Here is an 18280-nt window from a genome sequence, read left to right on the forward strand (position 1 = left end):
GGCCCTACATGTACGATGTCAAGCTTCCATAGCTAACCAACAGTCATCATCGAGAGTCATGTTATTACGCCACTTCCAAGTACCCCAGAGACAAGCTATGAATATGAAATTGTTCGGAGAACCAACTTGTTCTTCCAACCACAACACCAAATTGTGAAATCTGAAGTTCTACCAGCTTAATGTACCCATCTTCATCCAAAATTCAAGGGAGTGATGGTAGTCACAACAAGCAATGGAAGGCATCTTCTATGGGAGCTAAACACGGCGAGCACATAAAAATTACTGTAAAATGATTATATCAGTTTTCAAAATTAAATGAAAAAAATAAATTCAATCAAAAATTTAATTTTTTTAATTTAATATCTATTGTAAATAATTTTTTCTCACCCGACCTATATAAATTCCAACCCTCCACTTTTACCTCCCAGGATGTTAAAGGAGTGCCAAAAATGTTGGTTGGGTGACAAATTAAACCCCTTTTTTCTACGAGCATAAATTTGTCCAATGGAAGACCGACCCACATCAAAAGAATAGTTGCTTCCAATAGAAATCTCTTCATATCTTCTCACTTTCACCCGGGGAATCGTCTTCAAACTCTTCGTTGGAGGTCTCTTTCTCTCTCTCTCTGAAACTATTAAGCATTGGGCAATTGTGATTAATGAGTGTGTGTATTCCTGGTGGATAAAATGAAATGTTTGTTTATGATTATTGAATATAATTAAATGTGAAAAATGGGAAATAAGAAAGATTGTTTTTTTCCCATGACCTGAACATGCCCTTATGTGTTTGTATTATGTGTAATTTCATTTACTTATTGGTGACTTTGTTAACTCTTTCAAGTTTCAATATCCACTCAATTTCTATGTTGCTTATATAAAAACAATCGGGTTTACCCAAAAAAGTCCCATTCAGCCCAATTCAACGGGTCAACATGTTGACTAAATGAAGGCCGCAGGTTGTAGTTGTACAAGTACAAGTAACTAACAAATTAGCTTCACAAGGAAGGAAAAGTGGAACTAGTTAATTAAAAGAAAAAGAAAAAGAAAACCCTTGTTGCGAAGCATGAAGCTCCTCCTCCGTCTTTCATTCAACGGCGTGTTGCGGCGGCCGAGCGTTAACACTTACAACGTCGTAATGATCCGCGGCTTCTCTGGGAACTCAGAATCAGAATCAGAATCGAAGGCTTACGCGGCTCGGATTCTATGGAGATGCAGCCAGGAGCGTGTAGATGAGGCTCATAAGGTTTTGAGTCAAATGATTGATACTGGGTTTTCTCCCTCGGTTGATACATACAACCACATTATTCATGGCTATTGCCGTGATAACAGGTTTCATGAGGCTCTGGGGATCTTGAGTCAAATGATTCATACTGGGGTTTCTCCCTCGGTTGCTACATACAACCACATCATTCATGGCTATTGCGCTCATAAGAGGGTTCATGAGGCTCTGGGGATTTTGAGAACCATGCCTCACACACCTGATGCTCTTACTTATAACATTATAATTCATGAGTTTTGCAAACTCCACCACCTCGACAAGGCCTTTCAAATCAAGGCGGAGATGCTCAACAATGGCATCTTGCCTAATCTTTACACGTATGAGACGCTTATTCACGCCCTGTGCCCGCTTCAAAGACTGTCTCAAGCCTTTCATCTCTTCTGCGAGATGCTGCGCAGGGGTCTGTTGCCGCGTGACCGCACTTATAATACTTTGATCAATGCTTATTGTCTTCAAGGACAATTCAGTAAGGCTTTTCAAATCCATCATCAACTGTTACTACACAATGCTGATTTTGTTTCTGCCTTTTCGCCATCTCTTGTTACATACAATGCACTTATTCATGGCTATTGCTTTCTCGGGAGGCTTCAGGAGGCGCTGGGGATTTTGAGGGGCATGCCTCAGATGGGATTGTCCCCTGATGGTGTTAGTTATAACGCTGTTATATCCGCGTTATGCCGAATCCGGGAGCTGGGGAAGGCCTTTGATTTGAAGTTTGAGATGGATGAAAAGAGCATCGGTCCGTTGGATGAAGACACCAATGAATCACTTATGGAACCACTGTCGGATGAGGATACTTATTCTAGTTTGATGAATGAATATTTTGCTCAAGGTAACTTGGAAAAGGCTTATGCGTTGGAATTTGATATGGATCACGATCGTTACATGCTACCTTGTGTTACCATGAGTGTGTTTTTGAATGGACTTAACAAGAAAGCTAGGACAAGCGAAGCTAAGTGGATTCTTCTGCGCAAGATTTTTGATTGGTGTTCGCGATTTCCAACTTATATAATATATGATACCCTGATAGAGAACTGCAGTAATGATGAATTTAAGAGCGTGGTAGGGCTTGTCAAAGGCTTCAGCAAGAGGGGTTTAGTGAGTAAAGCAGCCAGAGCTCATGACACAATGCTCGAAGGGAATTATAAGCCAGATGGAGCAGTTTATAATTTATTAATATTTGATCATTGTAGATGCCTTAATGTTCGTAAGGCCTATAATATGTACATGGAGATGGTGCATTATGGTTTTGTTCCTCATATGTTCTCTGCACTTGCTCTTATTAAGGCTCTACATTATTGCGGAAGGCAGAATGAGATGAGTTGGGTAATTCAAAACACATTGAGGAGCTGTAATCTCAATGAGTTTGAGCTACCTAAAGTACTTAATGAAATTGACTTCCCGAAATGTCAAATTAATGCTCTTTTGGATGTACTAGCTGAAATTGCCATGGATGGCCTGTTACTTGATGGTGGAAAGTGTTCATATGCCTCAGCAAGAACCTAATATCTTCGGTTTTGCTTGTTGAACTCTGTTACCATAAACCTTGAGCTGACTCTTCCAGCTTGCATCTAGCTTGCTTTGGCTTGGAGACTTGCAACATGGAAAGCTCTCCCTTGCTAGGAAAGCAGATTATCATCTTTAAGTGGAACTCTACGGCTATCAAAGACCACCTTCTAGACCAGGTCATTTAGATCATTATTTAAATTGTCAAGTATGAAGTAACGTGCTTTCAATCATAAGTAGAAATTGTTTTCTCTGTGTTTTTTAAATCAAATTCTTACTGTTTATAATTTACTTTGAGGTTGTTGGGAATCATGTTCTTTAAGTGGAACTCTACTGTTTTGCCTGATGTTTTTATGTACTGTAGTGAGTTTGAGGAGCTTGAACCAGTGTCAATTATAAGAGAAAGCCTCCTAGAGACTAGAGTCATCGTGTGCTGCTGCTTCTGCAAATACACCTGAAGATCATGTTTTTACTAAACTCCTTGAACATATATAATTTAGTTTCATGCCACTTTTCTCTACTTTCTGATGAATGCTTCAATAATGTCAATTGTAAGTTGATTTTTATTATATGATGTATGTGGCTGTACAATTTTATGAATTCAATTGTTGCAGGCATCCAAGGTTACTGGAAATTATGCGTCAAGTGTATAAAGTTTTGGACAGCCCTACCATTCTGAATTAAATTCCTTTTGCTTTCTAAAACTTCATTGAAGTGGAAGGTAGTAATGATTTAAGTACCTGTGATGGCAGTAACTTGGTTTCACTCAGATCAGATCACCTTCAAATTTTGTTTTTCTAGCTTGTAAAATTAACTTATCTCTGATGCCACTGTACATTATACTTTGTCCAGAATGGGGAAATTTTGGAAAGTGCAGTCAATTCTCTATATTTTCTCCTCATAATTTGACACGGTATTAAAAAAATGTAAGTGTGAATTTAAAATTTCAGATTGGCTACAAATTGATAAAATATGCATCACATGAGAGAAAAAACTCGTATCATCACATGAGTTCACTCTTGTGATAAGTTTGCTTATGCATTTGAATTTTACATACACGTGACAGTTTACAATTTTTCTAGATTCAAATATATTTTAAATTTCTTTTTTATTTCAATATATCTTTTTTATACATCAGAAAACTAACGACAATAAAAACGACTAAAGAACAATAATACAATCTCTCAAAATGAGGATCTCTAAGTCCATGGGCGGCGTCTCCAGCAAACACCAAGCCACAAACGGTGAAGAAGCTCCTCTCCTTGCCAACCCATCCACCGGCTTGTTGCACTCTCTCTCGATCCTACTCAACAAGACCGACCATCTTCTCACCAACAACCGGCGAATCTCATCCAAAACAAGGAGGAATTGCTTACTTTGTACATCCTCCAAGGCCTACGATAGATAGCTCGTTGCATTCGACATTGCAGACAACGTACGATCTCACAACAATTGCACAGTAATAAAAAATATATTATTTTTCATAATTTTACGATTATTTTCCTTGTCTCTTGAAATGTAATAAATAAAGAAATAATGAATCCGTCAAAACTTGATAAAAATATGATTTGAAAAAAGTCTTAATTTTTTAATTTTAATATTAAAAACTGTAAATAGGTTTATTTTTCTACTCCATTGGCAGGCCAGCCCTTATTGGGGTTTGAGCTTGGCCCATCGGTATTGTGTTGAGCCCATTTACTGCCTGACGAGGAAGTTGATCGCCCTTGTTTGCTTCATCGTCTCTGCTTCATCCATGGCGGCTATCAGAAGAATAATTGCTTCCAACAAAACCCTCTCTCCATATCTTCTCACTTTCACCAGGGGAATCGCCTTCAAACTTTTCGTTGGAGGTAACTCTCTCTCTCCCTGACCAATAGTGATTAGTGTGTGTGTGTGTATTTAGTGAATATAGTTTTCATCATTCTGTGGAAAATAAGTAGTGAACAATTGAATATGAAAATGGGAAATAAGAAATATTGCTTTTTCCCCCATGATCTGAACATGAATGAATATGCCCTCATGTTTTGTACTTTTGTATTATGTGTTATACATTTACTTCTTGGTCACTTTGTTAATTGTTAACTTTTTCTATGTTTTTCTGCTCATACCAACACTTTGCTTATACATACTTTGAATGCATTAATCCTATCCCTTTTAAGTTATTGACCATTGGAAAGGGTTTATTGATTGTTTCTTATAAAGAAAAGCGGGTTTATTCATGGTTGGAGCTGCTGTGTTTCTAATTGTTTTGCAGGACTGTCCTTCCACACCAATGAAACAACATTGTCAGATGCATTTTCCAATTACGGACAAGTTATTGATGGTAGCTTTAGCTTCTAAATGATAAATTACACTTAACAATAAGTGAATGTTTGGAAACTCGCTTGAAAACCATGATGAAGCCAAATTCACAGTAGACACAACTTCCCTTAGCTTTTGCATCTGTCCACTATGATTTTAGTTTCACCGTGGTTTGTTTTCAAACATGCACGCTGCTTTCTGTTTCATCTCCTAATCTTGTTTTCTAGCCTTTGACAATATTACTTTTCCAGCCAAAGTTGTGACAGATAGGGTGTCAGCTAGGTCTAAAGGGTTTGGTTTTGTCACCTTTGCTTCACAAGATGAGGCTGAGAATGCCATGGCAGAGATGAATGGAAAGGTCAAATTATCAAAAACTTGCAACTTTCCTGTTTGCTGTGTTATTACAAGTGATGACTGACAGAACTCTTTGCAGGCACTAAATGGACGTGTTATCTTTGTTGATTATGCAAAACCTGATACCAAAACTGGTTTTGAAATGCCAATTGCCAGAGGACCTCCTGAAGACCAGAACCAAACACAGACAGTTGATTCACCTCAGGCCATGTGATGTTAGATATAGCTCATGTTTGCTTGAGCATTGGATACCCCGGAATCACTTAAATTCCTAAGAAGCTACACCTATTAGATTTATACTTTAGTGTGGTTTCAGGTAGCATATGTGGGTTGTGGATTTTGTATCCATACATGATGCATACATGTAATGTTTTATGTAGCAAATGATGTGTTAAAAATAGCTAGAATTTCGCTTTCACCAGGTCTCCATCGCATATGGAGAACTGAGTTTTTTTGGGGATTATGATGCATACAAAAATTAGAAGCATTGCTTAGTGATAATTGAAGGATATATGTATTTGAATACTGGCATATGGAGGATTCTGTGGCTGTTAGTATATGAAAGTTTCTGCTAATAGTGATTAAAATGCTGGTTTATTCATGCCATATCCTTAACTCTAGCATTTCTCTATTTTTCACACCCTGTGATTTAACTAATATTGAAATAAAAAGAGGTGATAATAAAGCACAGCTTGTAAGAAGGAAATTCTCAACATTTGTGCAAAGAGATGTCACCGTAGAGAAACTGACTTGTGAAGGAACAACTCTTTGTTCTTGTCAATTAAAGATGAAAATGGAGTAATTTATGTCTTTCTGCTACAAAAGTTTATGGATAATTTTTTCAAGGGGAAGGAACGAAATGGCATTGTTGTTGCCACAATATAAATTAAGGGTTTAGTACACCTACAGAGCAGTTTTCTAAGTAATATTTTTGCCAGTTTGAAGCATATTTCTACCACTAGATGTGTAAAGGAAGTTCTTAATGTTAACATATAATTGAGCAAAATGTCATGGAAAAGTTATTCTTGTATTTTCTTATACTTCATAAAGTTAGACAGAGCAAGTGTGACAAACCATTTGGAATATGATGCTTGATAAGGTGGACAAATGTGCCAAGCTCTGGATTCTGGAATAACATTCTTACTCATCATTCTGGAATAACATTCTTACTCATCATTCTGGAATAACATTCTCAACATTCCTACTCAATTAAAGAAAAATCTATAGATGCTAGTTTGCAACTGCAATTCTTGCAAATGATGAAATCTCTTCAAGCAAATTCAAGGCAATTTCTTGTCTCCTAAACCTTGATAAACTATCAATCAAAACTTTGCTCAAACTAATCAACAAAAACTTATTCTTCTCACTCGCCTCATCTAAAAGTCCAGTCCTATCTAGGCTATAAATTATGGGTTAAAAGTTGAAATCCTCAGTATATTTAGGGTTACAAAAAAAAAGTTAAAAGTCTCAATTCGTTACGTTTTATATTTATTTATTTCAATGTGGAGTTCTAGACTAGAAAGTAGCAGATTACTTCCCTCTTGTAGGAAAAACAAAAGAAAACGCCGTCTGTGGGGATCGAACCCACGACCACGTGGTTAAAAGCCACGCGCTCTACCACTGAGCTAAGAAGGCAGCTGATAGAAAGTTTCAAAAGTATTTATTTATTGAATAGAATTCTGATCGAAAGGCAATTTTCCCTATTTGTCCAAGAATTTCACTACCAGTATCAAAAGTGTAGTTAACGATTTTAGTCTCTTAATATTTTTTTTTGTTTAATTTGAAAAAAAAAATTATATATGACTAAGAATTAAACTTCACATGTTTTCCGTTGCACCAAAAACGAATTACCCATTATTTTTTACATTAGTGTTCCATTGGTTTGGAATATTTTTCAAGCCCCATCCTAGTCTCAATTAAACGATAGTGCGATTACTTTAAAAATTATATATTGACAATTACAAATTTCACACAATCTTTTCGTGTCAAAGAGTGTTATATTCTTTGACCAAACAAAAGTGTTATATTCCATTCTTTAATATTTTATCATAAATTTGTTGAAAGGCAAGCATTAAATCGCAAAGTGCAAAAATTATGATTCTCACGTGAAAAGAAAAAACATAACGTGATCCCTTTGCTGGATTGAGGACCCTTTATTGTTGAAGCAAGTGTAATTCATATAGTTAGTTAGGCTCAGGAGGATTAACTAGTGTATAGTTAATGAGTGCTATATATAGTACACAATGTAACTGAGTTTGTGAGAGCAATTAATAAACAATTAATCATTTTTCTCTCAAGACTTATCTCTTTCTAGTTTTCTCTCTCTCTCTCTCTCTAGAGAACCTTCTGGTTCTAACAGTGGTATCAAGAGCTCATCAATCAGGAGCCTGTGGTGGTGCCCAGGGCGGTGCAAGGTGGTGCTGCGGCGGCGCAAGGAGTTCCAGTGGCGGAGCTCAAGGCAGAGATCAACGGGTTGAGAGAATTGAAGAGAATTCAAGAAGAATCGAAGAACAGAGGGCAATGTCAAGATCGAATTCGCTTCCGATGAATCTTCCTACTCTCGATGGGAAGAATTATGAGCATTGGAGTGTCCAGATGAAAGCAATTTTCGGATTCCAAGAGTGCCTTGAGGTTGTTGAATCTGGGTTTGAAAAAATCACTGAATCTTCTTCTGAAACCCAGAAATCTGCACACAGTGAAGCCAAGAAGAAGGATTGCAAGGCAACTTTCTTGATTCATCAGTGCGTTGATGCTGCAAATTTTGAGAAGATCTCAAAGGCAAAATCTTCAAAAGAAGCATGGGAGATATTGGAGAAAAGTCATTCTGGGTTGGCAAAGGTGAAGAAAGTTAGACTCCAGACGATGAGGAGGCAATATGAACTGCTTCAGATGGAGGAGCAAGAATCTATTGCAGAATACTTCACCAGAATCAGAAGCTTGACCAACCAAATGAAGACCTATGGTGAGAGCATGCCAGATCAAGGAATTGTTGAAAAGGTACTCAGAACCCTTACTCCCAAATTTGATCATGTAGTGGTAGCAATAGAGGAATCTAAGGACACTGAAACTCTCAAGATCGATGAGTTACAAGGATCCTTAGAGGCACATGAACAAAGATTCAAGGAGAGATCAGGTGATAGGGAATCTGAACAAGCTTTGAGTGCTCAATGGAGAGGAAAAAATAATTCTGGGCAGAATGATAAGAAGAAAGACAAGGGAAAATGGACTGGGGATAAGAGGAATGATGGTGGAGGATCCAGCTCACAAGAGCAAAGATCTCAGAAGTCAAATTCTGATTCAAGTCATGCCAAGAAAGGTGGAAACCAGAACAATGGGAAACAGAAGAAGGATAAGAGCAAGATCCAGTGTTTCAAATGCAGAAATTGGGGGCATTTTGCTTCAGAATGCAAGCAAAAGAAGGCTACCCGAGGCAAGGAAGAGGAAGCCAGATTAGCCAAAGATGATGATTCAGATTCTGATGAGGTTCTGTTGTTAGCAAGGTGTGAAAATCCAGATTTGAACACTGAAGAATCTGAGAGCAAGGTGCTAATGGTGACTACCAAGAATGACCAGAATGCTTCCAACAACTGGTATCTTGACACAGGGTGCTCCAATCATATGACTGGGCACAAGGAGTGGTTTGTATCCATCGATGATTCTGTGAAGACAAGGGTGAAATTTGCGGATGATAGCTTCATTCGTGCAGAAGGAATTGGGAGGGTGATGTTCCAGAGGCAGAATGGAAAAACTTCCTACATTGCAAATGTCTTGTATGTGCCTAAGATGAAGAACAATCTTCTCAGCCTAGGCCAGCTACTTGACAAAGGGTACAGGATGAGGTTAGAGGACAGAATGCTAAAGGTTTTCAACAAGAAGCGGGTTCTGATTCTCAAAGCACCACTCTCACAGAACAAGACATTCAAGGTTCCCCTTCACAACAAAGATCACAAGTGTTTGGAGGCAGTGGCTGATGAATCATGGAAGTGGCATCACAGATTGGGTCACCTCAACTTCAGGAGCTTGGAACAGATGAGCAAGGAAGGATTGGTGACTGGACTACCTCACATCAAATCACCAACTGAATTGTGTGATGAATGCATGACAAGTAAGCAGTCCAGAAACTCTTTTGTTTCACATATACCAACTAGAACTACTAAACCATTAGAAGTTGTATATAGTGATGTGTGTGGACCTTTTGAGGTTCAATCTATTGGAGGGAATAGATACTTTGTGACTTTCAAGGATGATTTCACAAGGAAGTTATGGGTGTATCTCATTCAGAAAAAGAGTGAAGTCTTTGGAAAATTCAGAAGCTTCAAGAGACTTGTTGAGAAACAATGTGGTGAGAAGCTGAAGCTGCTGAGAAGTGATGGAGGAGGGGAGTATGTTTCACATGAGTTTTCTGATTTCTGTGAAAAGGAAGGCATCACACATGAGGTGATTGCCCCATACACTCCTCAGCATAATGGAACTGCTGAAAGAGTCAACAGAACCATTCTCAATATGGCTAGGAGTATGCTGAAGACTAAAAAGCTTCCCAAGAAGTTTTGGGGTGAAGCAGTGGCTACTGCAGCCTACATTCTGAACAGGTGCAGTACAAAAAGGCTGAAGAACATGACACCAGAGGAGGCATGGTCAGGAAACAAGCCAAGTGTGAAGCACTTTAGGGTGTTTGGCTCAATTTGCTATAAGCATGTCCCTGATAATAAGAGGAAGAAGTTGGATGATAAGGGTGAAAGATTGATTCTCCTAGGATATCATTCAACAGGTGCTTATAAGGTGTTTGACCCTGCAACTGGTAGCAGTTCATTTAGTAGAGACTTGAGGTTTGATGAGTCTCAACAATGGGATTGGAGCTCAGATACAACAGCTTCAAGGAAAGTCTCTTATCTAGACTTTGACAGTGGTCAGGAAATTACAAGTGGTGAAGGTACTGCCACTACTACTGTAACTCAGAGACCTCAAAGGGAAAGACAATTTCCAGCTAGATTGAGGGATTATGAGGTGTTCCCTGATTCCACAATCACATCTGAAGGTGATTTTGTGCACATGGCTCTCTTAGCTGAAATGGAACCAGTGACTTTTGAGAAGGCAGCTAAGGAACCTCACTGGATTGAAGCTATGAAGGAGGAAATCAGATCCATTGAGAAGAATGGCACATGGGAACTCACTTCATTACCCACTGGGAAGAAAGCTATCTCAGTAAAGTGGGTTTATAAAGTGAAATTGAAGCCAGATGGGACAGTGGCTAAGTACAAAGCCAGGCTAGTGGCCAAAGGTTTCTTGCAAAGACCAGGGCTGGATTTTGATGAGGTTTTTGCTCCTGTGGCAAGGATAGAGACAGTAAGGCTAGTTATTGCAATTGCAAGTTCTCAGAAATGGTCTCTATACCAGATGGACGTTAAATCTGCATTCTTGAATGGTCCACTGGATGAGGAAGTGTTTGTATCTCAGCCACCTGGATTTGAAGTTTCTAACCAAGAAAAGAAGGTGTACAGATTGCATAAGGCACTCTATGGATTAAAGCAAGCTCCCAGAGCTTGGAACAAGAGGATAGATGGCTTTCTCTTGCAGCTTGGATTTCATAGATGCAAAAGTGAGCATGGTATCTACATTAAAGGTAACTCCCTGGATTCTTTGATGATCATATGCCTATATGTAGATGACCTACTGATAACTGGCAGCAAGGATGATGAGATTGAGGATTTCAAAGGAAAATTGAAATTGGAGTTTGAAATGTCAGATTTGGGGTCCCTTTCATATTTCTTAGGGATTGAGTTTTTCAGAAGTGATGATGGGATTCTAATGCATCAGAAAAAGTACATTACTGATGTACTTAGAAGGTTCAATATGCTTGAATGTAATCCGGCTTCAACTCCTGTTGAAACTGGAAATTTGTTGAGCACAGGAGTCCCTGAAGATCAAGCTGTTGATTCAACTCTCTACAAGCAGATGATAGGCTCTCTGAGGTACATTTGCAACTCCAGGCCTGACATAGCCTATGGTGTTGGCTTAGTCAGCAGATTCATGGAGGATCCTAAACATTCTCATATGCTGGCAGTAAAGAGGTTGCTTAGATACTTGAAGGGAACCATGGATCATGGGATTTTGTTCCCAGCTGAGAAGAATAAGGAGTTAAAAGTTGTGTATGGCTACACAGATGCTGACTGGTGTGGGGATAAAAGTGATAGAAAAAGCACCACTGGTTATTTGTTCAGATATGGGGATGCATCAGTGAGTTGGAGTTCAAAGAAGCAACAAGTTGTAGCCTTGTCATCATGTGAAGCTGAGTACATAGCAGCTTGCATGGGTGGATGTCAAGCTTTATGGTTGCAGTCATTGCTCAAGGAAATGGGAATGCACACTGAAGATCCTATGCTACTGCTAGTGGACAATAAGTCAGCAATCAATCTAGCCAAGAACCCTGTGTCTCATGGTCGTAGTAAACACATTGAGACCAGGTATCATTTTCTGAGAGATCAAGTAGACAAGAAGAACTTGAAGTTAGAGTTTTGCAAGTCTGAGGAACAACTTGCAGATATACTCACAAAGCCCTTGAAGAGGGACACTTTTGTAAAGCTGAAGGTGCAGCTTGGAATTGTTAGTTTAGCTAGTATGAATTAGGGAGGTGTGTTGAAGCAAGTGTAATTCATATAGTTAGTTAGGCTCAGGAGGATTAACTAGTGTATAGTTAATGAGTGCTATATATAGTACACAATGTAACTGAGTTTGTGAGAGCAATTAATAAACAATTAATCATTTTTCTCTCAAGACTTATCTCTTTCTAGTTTTCTCTCTCTCTAGAGAACCTTCTGGTTCTAACATTTATTACTTGCAATTTATATAGTAGTACTTGCCTACTTCACTACTTGGCACACTTTCTCTAATATTGGCGTTTACCATCAAACAACGCATAAATCCTGCAATATTTTTTTTCTCTTTTCCGATCACATTGTTACATTTATCACTACTTTTCATTTTCTTCTTAAATTTCTTTAGTAATTTACCTTCCATGTGAAGCAGACCAATCTTTATGAGCACACGTACCTCATCTAGCAATCAATAGTTCTTTAACTCTTTTCAAACTAACATAAAATATTGTTAAATAAACCATGAGGTGTGCATGTTGTTTTTGTCCCTTATATTCGATAATTGCCATGGAAAAGAACCACATGTTATGGTCAGCTTTTCATAGTTTCGCGTGAGCACCCACGATGAAGAGATACTATCAGTAGTAAATACTTATATCTTAGAATTTGTTTGGTACGTCGTATTTAGTATGATAATATAAGTTTATTTATTGTTTGATGCTAATATTATATTGTATAAGATCACATATCAATATCCTCTTATACATTAAAATGAAGAGTTATTTAACTTATAAATGATGGATAATGCATGATAAATGGTGATATATAAGCTACATGAAAATATTTAATCTACCGTCACCACCACCATCCACCACCGCCACCATCATCCACCAGCACTACCGCCTCCACCATCACCCTCCATCACTGCCACCGTCCACCATTACCTCCATCACCGTTAATGCTGATATCGCTGTCGCAACTGCCACCACTGTCACCACCCCCACTACTGCCACCCTCACTGCATCATCACCATCACCTTCCATTGCTGCCACCACCCTCTACCGCCACCGGCACTACATATTGCCATGACCCATACCACTACTGCCGCCACAACAACCTCTCTCCACCGCCACCACTATCATCACGCCCTCACCTTCCAATGCCACCACACCGCCGTACAACACTATCACCATACCCTCCTTCACCACCACGACCACCGACCCACCACCCTCCATTGCCATCAGCATTTCGACCACCACTATCTACCGGCATGACCCACCACCACAACTACCTCCCTTCACCGCCGCCACCACTAAATATCATCACAATCACCATCGTCCATAACTGACACTGCCATTGTTGCCACCACCGCCATTCTTACCATCACTAACATCATCCTAATTTTTATAATCTCTATCATTATTCAATATTTCACAAAACATATATTTATATTAATTTAAACAAAATGATAATTTATATGATGTATGAGTAACGATATAATATTAAATTTTTATCAGACCTAATACTATCAAACCTTAAAATATGAGACATTATACTATACAACAAATGCTTAAAAAAAACTACTAAAATTAGTCAATAATGGCAGTGATTAGATATTTATGTGTCTGATTTATCAGTTGATCAGTACCTTCAAACTTGGAAGCCTACTTTGGGGTATTATCAAAAGAAATCTACTTGGAATTGCTCGCCAAATCGCTGTCACCCCTGTCTTCTCCTATTATTCAGCCTACCATGGGAGAAGAAGACCTTCCAACCGCCACGCCCACAACCCCAACAACCGCCACCACAACCCCCAAGAAACTCACCCTCATTCCCTTAATATTCCTCATCTACTTCGAAGTCGCCGGCGGACCCTACGGCGAAGAGCCAGCGGTTCAAGCAGCAGGACCCCTTTTAGCCATTCTCGGCTTCCTCATATTCCCTTTCATCTGGAGCATCCCTGAAGCTCTCATAACCGCCGAGTTAACCACCGCACTTCCTGGCAATGGCGGTTTCGTCTTGTGGGCTGAACGCGCGTTTGGACCCTTCTGGGGTTCCCTCATGGGCACATGGAAGTTTCTCAGTGGTGTCATCAATATTGCATCGTTCCCTCTTCTCTGCATTGATTATGTCAAGAAAATCTTCCCTGTTTTGGACTCTGGTTGGCCTCGTTACGTTGCTGTTGTAGGTTCAACTCTAGCACTTTCTTTTCTTAACTACACTGGTTTGTCTATTGTTGGTTATGTTGCTGTGGTTTTAGCCATTGTTTCTCTTTCACCTTTCATATTAATGTCTCTTATTGCAATCCCCAAGATTCGTCCTCATAGGTGGCTTAGTTTGGGGCAAAAGGGTGTTAAGAAAGATTGGAACCTGTTCTTCAACACCCTTTTTTGGAACTTGAATTTCTGGGATAATGTTAGTACTTTAGCTGGGGAAGTTGATAAACCCCAGAAGACTTTTCCCATGGCACTGTTAGTTGCAGTGATTTTCACTTGTGTGTCTTATTTGATTCCTCTATTTGCTGTTACTGGAGCTGTTTTAGTAGACCAGAGTGAGTGGGAAACTGGGTTTCATGCTCAGGCTGCAGAAATCATTGCTGGGAAGTGGCTGAAAGTTTGGCTTGAGATTGGTGCAGCACTGTCTGCAATTGGGCTTTTTGAAGCACAATTAAGCAGCAGTGCTTACCAGGTTTTGGGCATGGCAGAGATAGGGATTTTACCTAAATTTTGCGGAGTTCGGTCTAAGTGGTTCAATACACCTTGGTTGGGCATTTTGGTATCTACTTTGATATCAATTGGTGTTTCTTTCATGGACTTCACAGACATTATATCCTCTGCAAATTTTTTGTACAGTTTGGGCATGCTTTTGGAATTTGCTGCATTTCTTTGGTTGCGATGGAAGTCACCAACGATAAAGCGGCCTTACCGGATTCCGGGGAGCTGGCCATTGCTTGTAGTGATGTGCTTAGTACCATCTGGTTTTCTGATATACATAATGGTTATAGCTACTAAGACTGTTTATTTGGTCAGTGGTGTTATGACGGTAGGCGGTATAGGTTTCTTCTTCTTTATAAAACTCTGCAAGATAAGGAAATGGGCAAAGTTTAGCATTAGTGGCGCTGAAGAAAATGGCGTTGAAAGTGTTGCTTTATCTTGACAACGTGAAACTGTACTCAAAAGTTGTAATGTTTCGGATCAATTTAAGATTGTAATGAAGTTCAACTGTTTTCTTCCTGATTGTTTTCATTGAATTTTTTTGTTAGTAATTTACCCTATGTTGTTGATATGCAGGATCATTATCTGCTAGTAATATGTGTACATTTTTTTTTTCTATTCAATTTCCAGGATACTTAATGCATAGCCAAAGGCACCTCCAACTCTCCAAGTACAATAATGCCTTCTAACAAATGTTAAGGATTTTTAGAAAGCTTATAAAATCTTTTTTATATGACTTTATAAAATCTCAAAATCGTTTTTTAGAAAGCTTATGAAATAAATTTGTTTCTACTGCTATGTCTTTGAATAGTAACTTTTGGGATAACTTTTCTTTCTAAATGCTACTTCCTATTGCAATGCGCTTCCTATATGTTAATGATTCTAAACAGCATTACTTTTAGTGTTCTGTTTGTGAAGAAACTTATGATTCAAACTAAGAAATAACTTTGTTTGATGAAGTGTTTCATATTAAGGTCAATATGTATATCTCCTTCACCTGGTTTTAATTCCAATTGAGCGTGCTTGCTCAGAATTTAAGTGATTATTATTGTGTGGCTTATGCAGTTATGCCAGGTGTTTTTATATACTGTAGTGAGTTTAAGGAACTTGAGGCTGTGTCAATTATAACAGAAAGCCCTCTAGAGGGTTGCTTCTGCAACTGATGCTCTTAAAGATCCCGGTTTTACAAACTTCTTCACCGTATGTAATTTAGTTGCATGCCAAATTTCTCTGTTTTTTGATGAATACTTCGGTAATGCCAATTCTAACTTTTTGTTTTTATTATATGATGTCTGTGGCTTTAAAAGTTTCTAAATTCAATGGTTGAGACATCCGAGGTTACTGGAAATTATGCTTCAAATGTAGAAAGTTTATGGTACTGGAAGTCCTCTTGATTCACTAGCTCTTGATATGAGTGAGAAATGAATTCATCAGACATTGCTTGTTTCCATTTTGGGCTCTATAGAGCTTGTGATACAGATGTATGTTCAACACAATTTTGAAGAGGATATGTTTTAAGCTGTTTGGATTTGAAAATACCATCCTTGGCACCTATAGTCATGGGAAGAGCAGAGTTTAGAGATTTCGGTATAAACATTGGTGGATTTGATATAGCAGCTTGATATGAGATTACTGTACGACCTCAATGGAATGAGGAGAGGAGGGAATATTGTTGGAGACTTGATTTGAGGAATTTAGATTTGTAAAAATCTGAAGGAGAGAAAGTTGGATGACATAAGGTGCATGGATTTTGGGAAGAAATTTGTGTTAATAGGTGAAAAGGTTGTTTAGATGGATTGACAGTGAGTGAAGTAGAGAAATTTGTGCAAATTTTTGTTATCTTTAGATGAGCGGGCACTTTGTCCTTTGGTCGTCCTAGCAGACCAGCACGATAGCCACTAGTTCGTGAGCCAAGCTTTCATCCCCAACTACCAGGAAGTTGCTAAGTTGGTGCTCTCAGTCTCTCACCACACACAGGGAGTTCAGACTATCAATTTTCTGTTTAAAGAAGAAAACTTGGCAAAGAGAATCAAGTTGTTCACATGTCATGCCGTTATTTATTTCTAAAATCAATTTCAGTTGTAGTTGAATTTAGTTGGAGGAAATATTCCATATTTGCTTCTCAACTATTCCATATTTGCGTCATTGACCATATACTTGGTGCTCACCGACTCACAACGTGGAAGGAAAAACTCATATTGTCCATTTAGTATTAGAAATGGACAAATTTGGTAGTTTGTGAATTACAGCAGCAAAATATTACAATAAGGAGCTGTTATTTAGGTATTTACATATACTTTCCTACACGGGTTTTTGAACTCCAATCCTAGATTACAGGTACAGAATCACATAAATGGTCATTCTCTTTTATCTTTGGCAATCAATTTTTTAAGAAGTTTTAATAATATCACGTTTGATGTACTTAACTTGGAAAAAAAAGGGGCTAATTTTGCAAAACCAAAACATAAGACCCCATTTCATTAACTTTTTTTTTTGTTAGAGGTAATAGGTTCATTGACTAAAGGCCCAAGACCCTAGCCCACGAAGGGAGCAAACAAAGAGAGAAGGACATTGAAAGTTCCAGAAGAGGTCAAAATCTAGACAAACACCCACTAAGGTCCCGTTTGGAAGAGCTTATTTGAGCTTATCTGATAGCATAAACGCTTATGTCAGTATTTGGGAGAGCTTATGAAAACAAGTCATAAACTGTTTTCATAAGCTATTATGAAAAAGAGCTTATGCTTATATATAGCTTATTTTCAATTTATTTCAATAAATATTTTAAAATAGATTATAAATAAGTGTTTATGTCATAAACATTTATGACCATAAATGCTTAATTAAGCTGTTTTCCCAAACAGGACCTAAATACAAAAAGAGAATCATATTATTTAGTGACGTGGTGGGACCTTAAGCACTAACTTATCTTTTAAAATTAATGTTTGCTGTATTTTTTTTTTTGAAATTAATGTTAAGGTCAAAACATTAATTTTAAATGTGGGGTTTCCTTCCGTGCTAGTGCTTAAGGTTCATACAACACACATACAACAAATGCTAATTTTAGCATTGGTTATTGATTTCACTGCTATACTCCTCTGCTAGGGTTTCCTTCTGTGTGTCAGCGTCGCCCCTTCCCCGAATGGGTGTTGTATGGACCTTAAGCCCTAGCACTTAATTAAGTTGTTTTCCCAAACAAGACCTAATGTTTGTTGAATAGACCTTAAACACTAGCACATAATGAACCCCCACGTTTATTAAATGGGTGTATGAGTACAAAACACAATAATTGAGTGTCTCAATTTATGTTTTTGAAATATTTACATTTGTATTATGATCGTACATTCATTACTTTCATTATTAGTATCTCAATTTTTTATATCAATATGACTCAGTACAATATCATATTTCATCGTGCAACGCAGGGGTAAAAATTAAGGTTTGTTGTATTGTTTTTGGTGCATAGGAAAATTAACGTTTCTTGTATTGAACAAACATGTATTTACTTTTTTTACTGAGTAAATTATTCAATTTACGTAT

At 38.2% G+C, this 18280-nt stretch overlaps 3 protein-coding genes and 1 non-coding gene across 5 annotated transcripts; 3 read left to right on the plus strand and 1 right to left on the minus strand.

Moving 5' to 3' along the window:
* Window positions 1-1006: 1006 nt before the first annotated feature.
* LOC130730778 (pentatricopeptide repeat-containing protein At5g39710-like) lies at window positions 1007-3672 on the plus strand. 2 transcript variants are annotated; one of them, XM_057582878.1, is made up of 2 exons: window positions 1007-2963; window positions 3149-3672. In XM_057582878.1, exon 1 carries the CDS (start codon window positions 1063-1065, stop codon window positions 2782-2784), a length of 1722 nt encoding a protein of 573 aa, XP_057438861.1. In that variant the 5' UTR covers window positions 1007-1062; the 3' UTR covers window positions 2785-2963; window positions 3149-3672. The 2 variants fall into 2 exon arrangements, with proteins under 2 accessions (XP_057438861.1, XP_057438862.1); XM_057582879.1 differs by having other exon boundaries at window positions 3399-3672.
* Window positions 3673-4450: 778 nt separating this feature from the next.
* Window positions 4451-6045, plus strand: LOC130732691 (small RNA-binding protein 11, chloroplastic-like). The gene is made up of 4 exons (XM_057584688.1): window positions 4451-4634; window positions 5039-5107; window positions 5337-5443; window positions 5519-6045. The coding sequence occupies exons 1-4, from the start codon at window positions 4538-4540 to the stop codon at window positions 5651-5653; spliced, it is 408 nt and encodes a 135-aa protein (XP_057440671.1). The 5' UTR covers window positions 4451-4537; the 3' UTR covers window positions 5654-6045.
* Window positions 6046-7002: 957 nt separating this feature from the next.
* On the minus strand, window positions 7003-7074 carry TRNAK-UUU (transfer RNA lysine (anticodon UUU)). Its single transcript has one exon. It is a non-coding gene; the product is annotated as a tRNA-Lys (tRNA).
* Window positions 7075-13663: 6589 nt separating this feature from the next.
* Window positions 13664-15262, plus strand: LOC130730779 (probable polyamine transporter At3g13620). Its single transcript, XM_057582880.1, has one exon. The coding sequence runs from the start codon at window positions 13782-13784 to the stop codon at window positions 15183-15185; it is 1404 nt and encodes a 467-aa protein (XP_057438863.1). The 5' UTR covers window positions 13664-13781; the 3' UTR covers window positions 15186-15262.
* The last annotated feature ends 3018 nt before the right edge of the window (window positions 15263-18280 follow it).

Source organism: Lotus japonicus, chromosome 1, assembly GCF_012489685.1.
Source record: "Lotus japonicus ecotype B-129 chromosome 1, LjGifu_v1.2".
NCBI lineage: Eukaryota > Viridiplantae > Streptophyta > Magnoliopsida > Fabales > Fabaceae > Lotus > Lotus japonicus.

What these genes read in the sequence shown, in the direction of transcription:
- LOC130730778 (XM_057582878.1), top strand. Translation starts at nt 1,063, where the DNA reads ATGAAGCTCCTCCTCCGTCTTTCATTCAACGGCGTGTTGCGGCGGCCG.
- LOC130732691 (XM_057584688.1), top strand. Translation starts at nt 4,538, where the DNA reads ATGGCGGCTATCAGAAGAATAATTGCTTCCAACAAAACCCTCTCTCCA. An exon ending in CTTCAAACTTTTCGTTGGAG is followed by an intron (nt 4,635 to 5,038) that starts GTAACTCTCTCT and finishes ATTGTTTTGCAG; the next exon opens with GACTGTCCTTCCACACCAAT. An exon ending in TGGCAGAGATGAATGGAAAG is followed by an intron (nt 5,444 to 5,518) that starts GTCAAATTATCA and finishes AACTCTTTGCAG; the next exon opens with GCACTAAATGGACGTGTTAT.
- LOC130730779 (XM_057582880.1), top strand. Translation starts at nt 13,782, where the DNA reads ATGGGAGAAGAAGACCTTCCAACCGCCACGCCCACAACCCCAACAACC.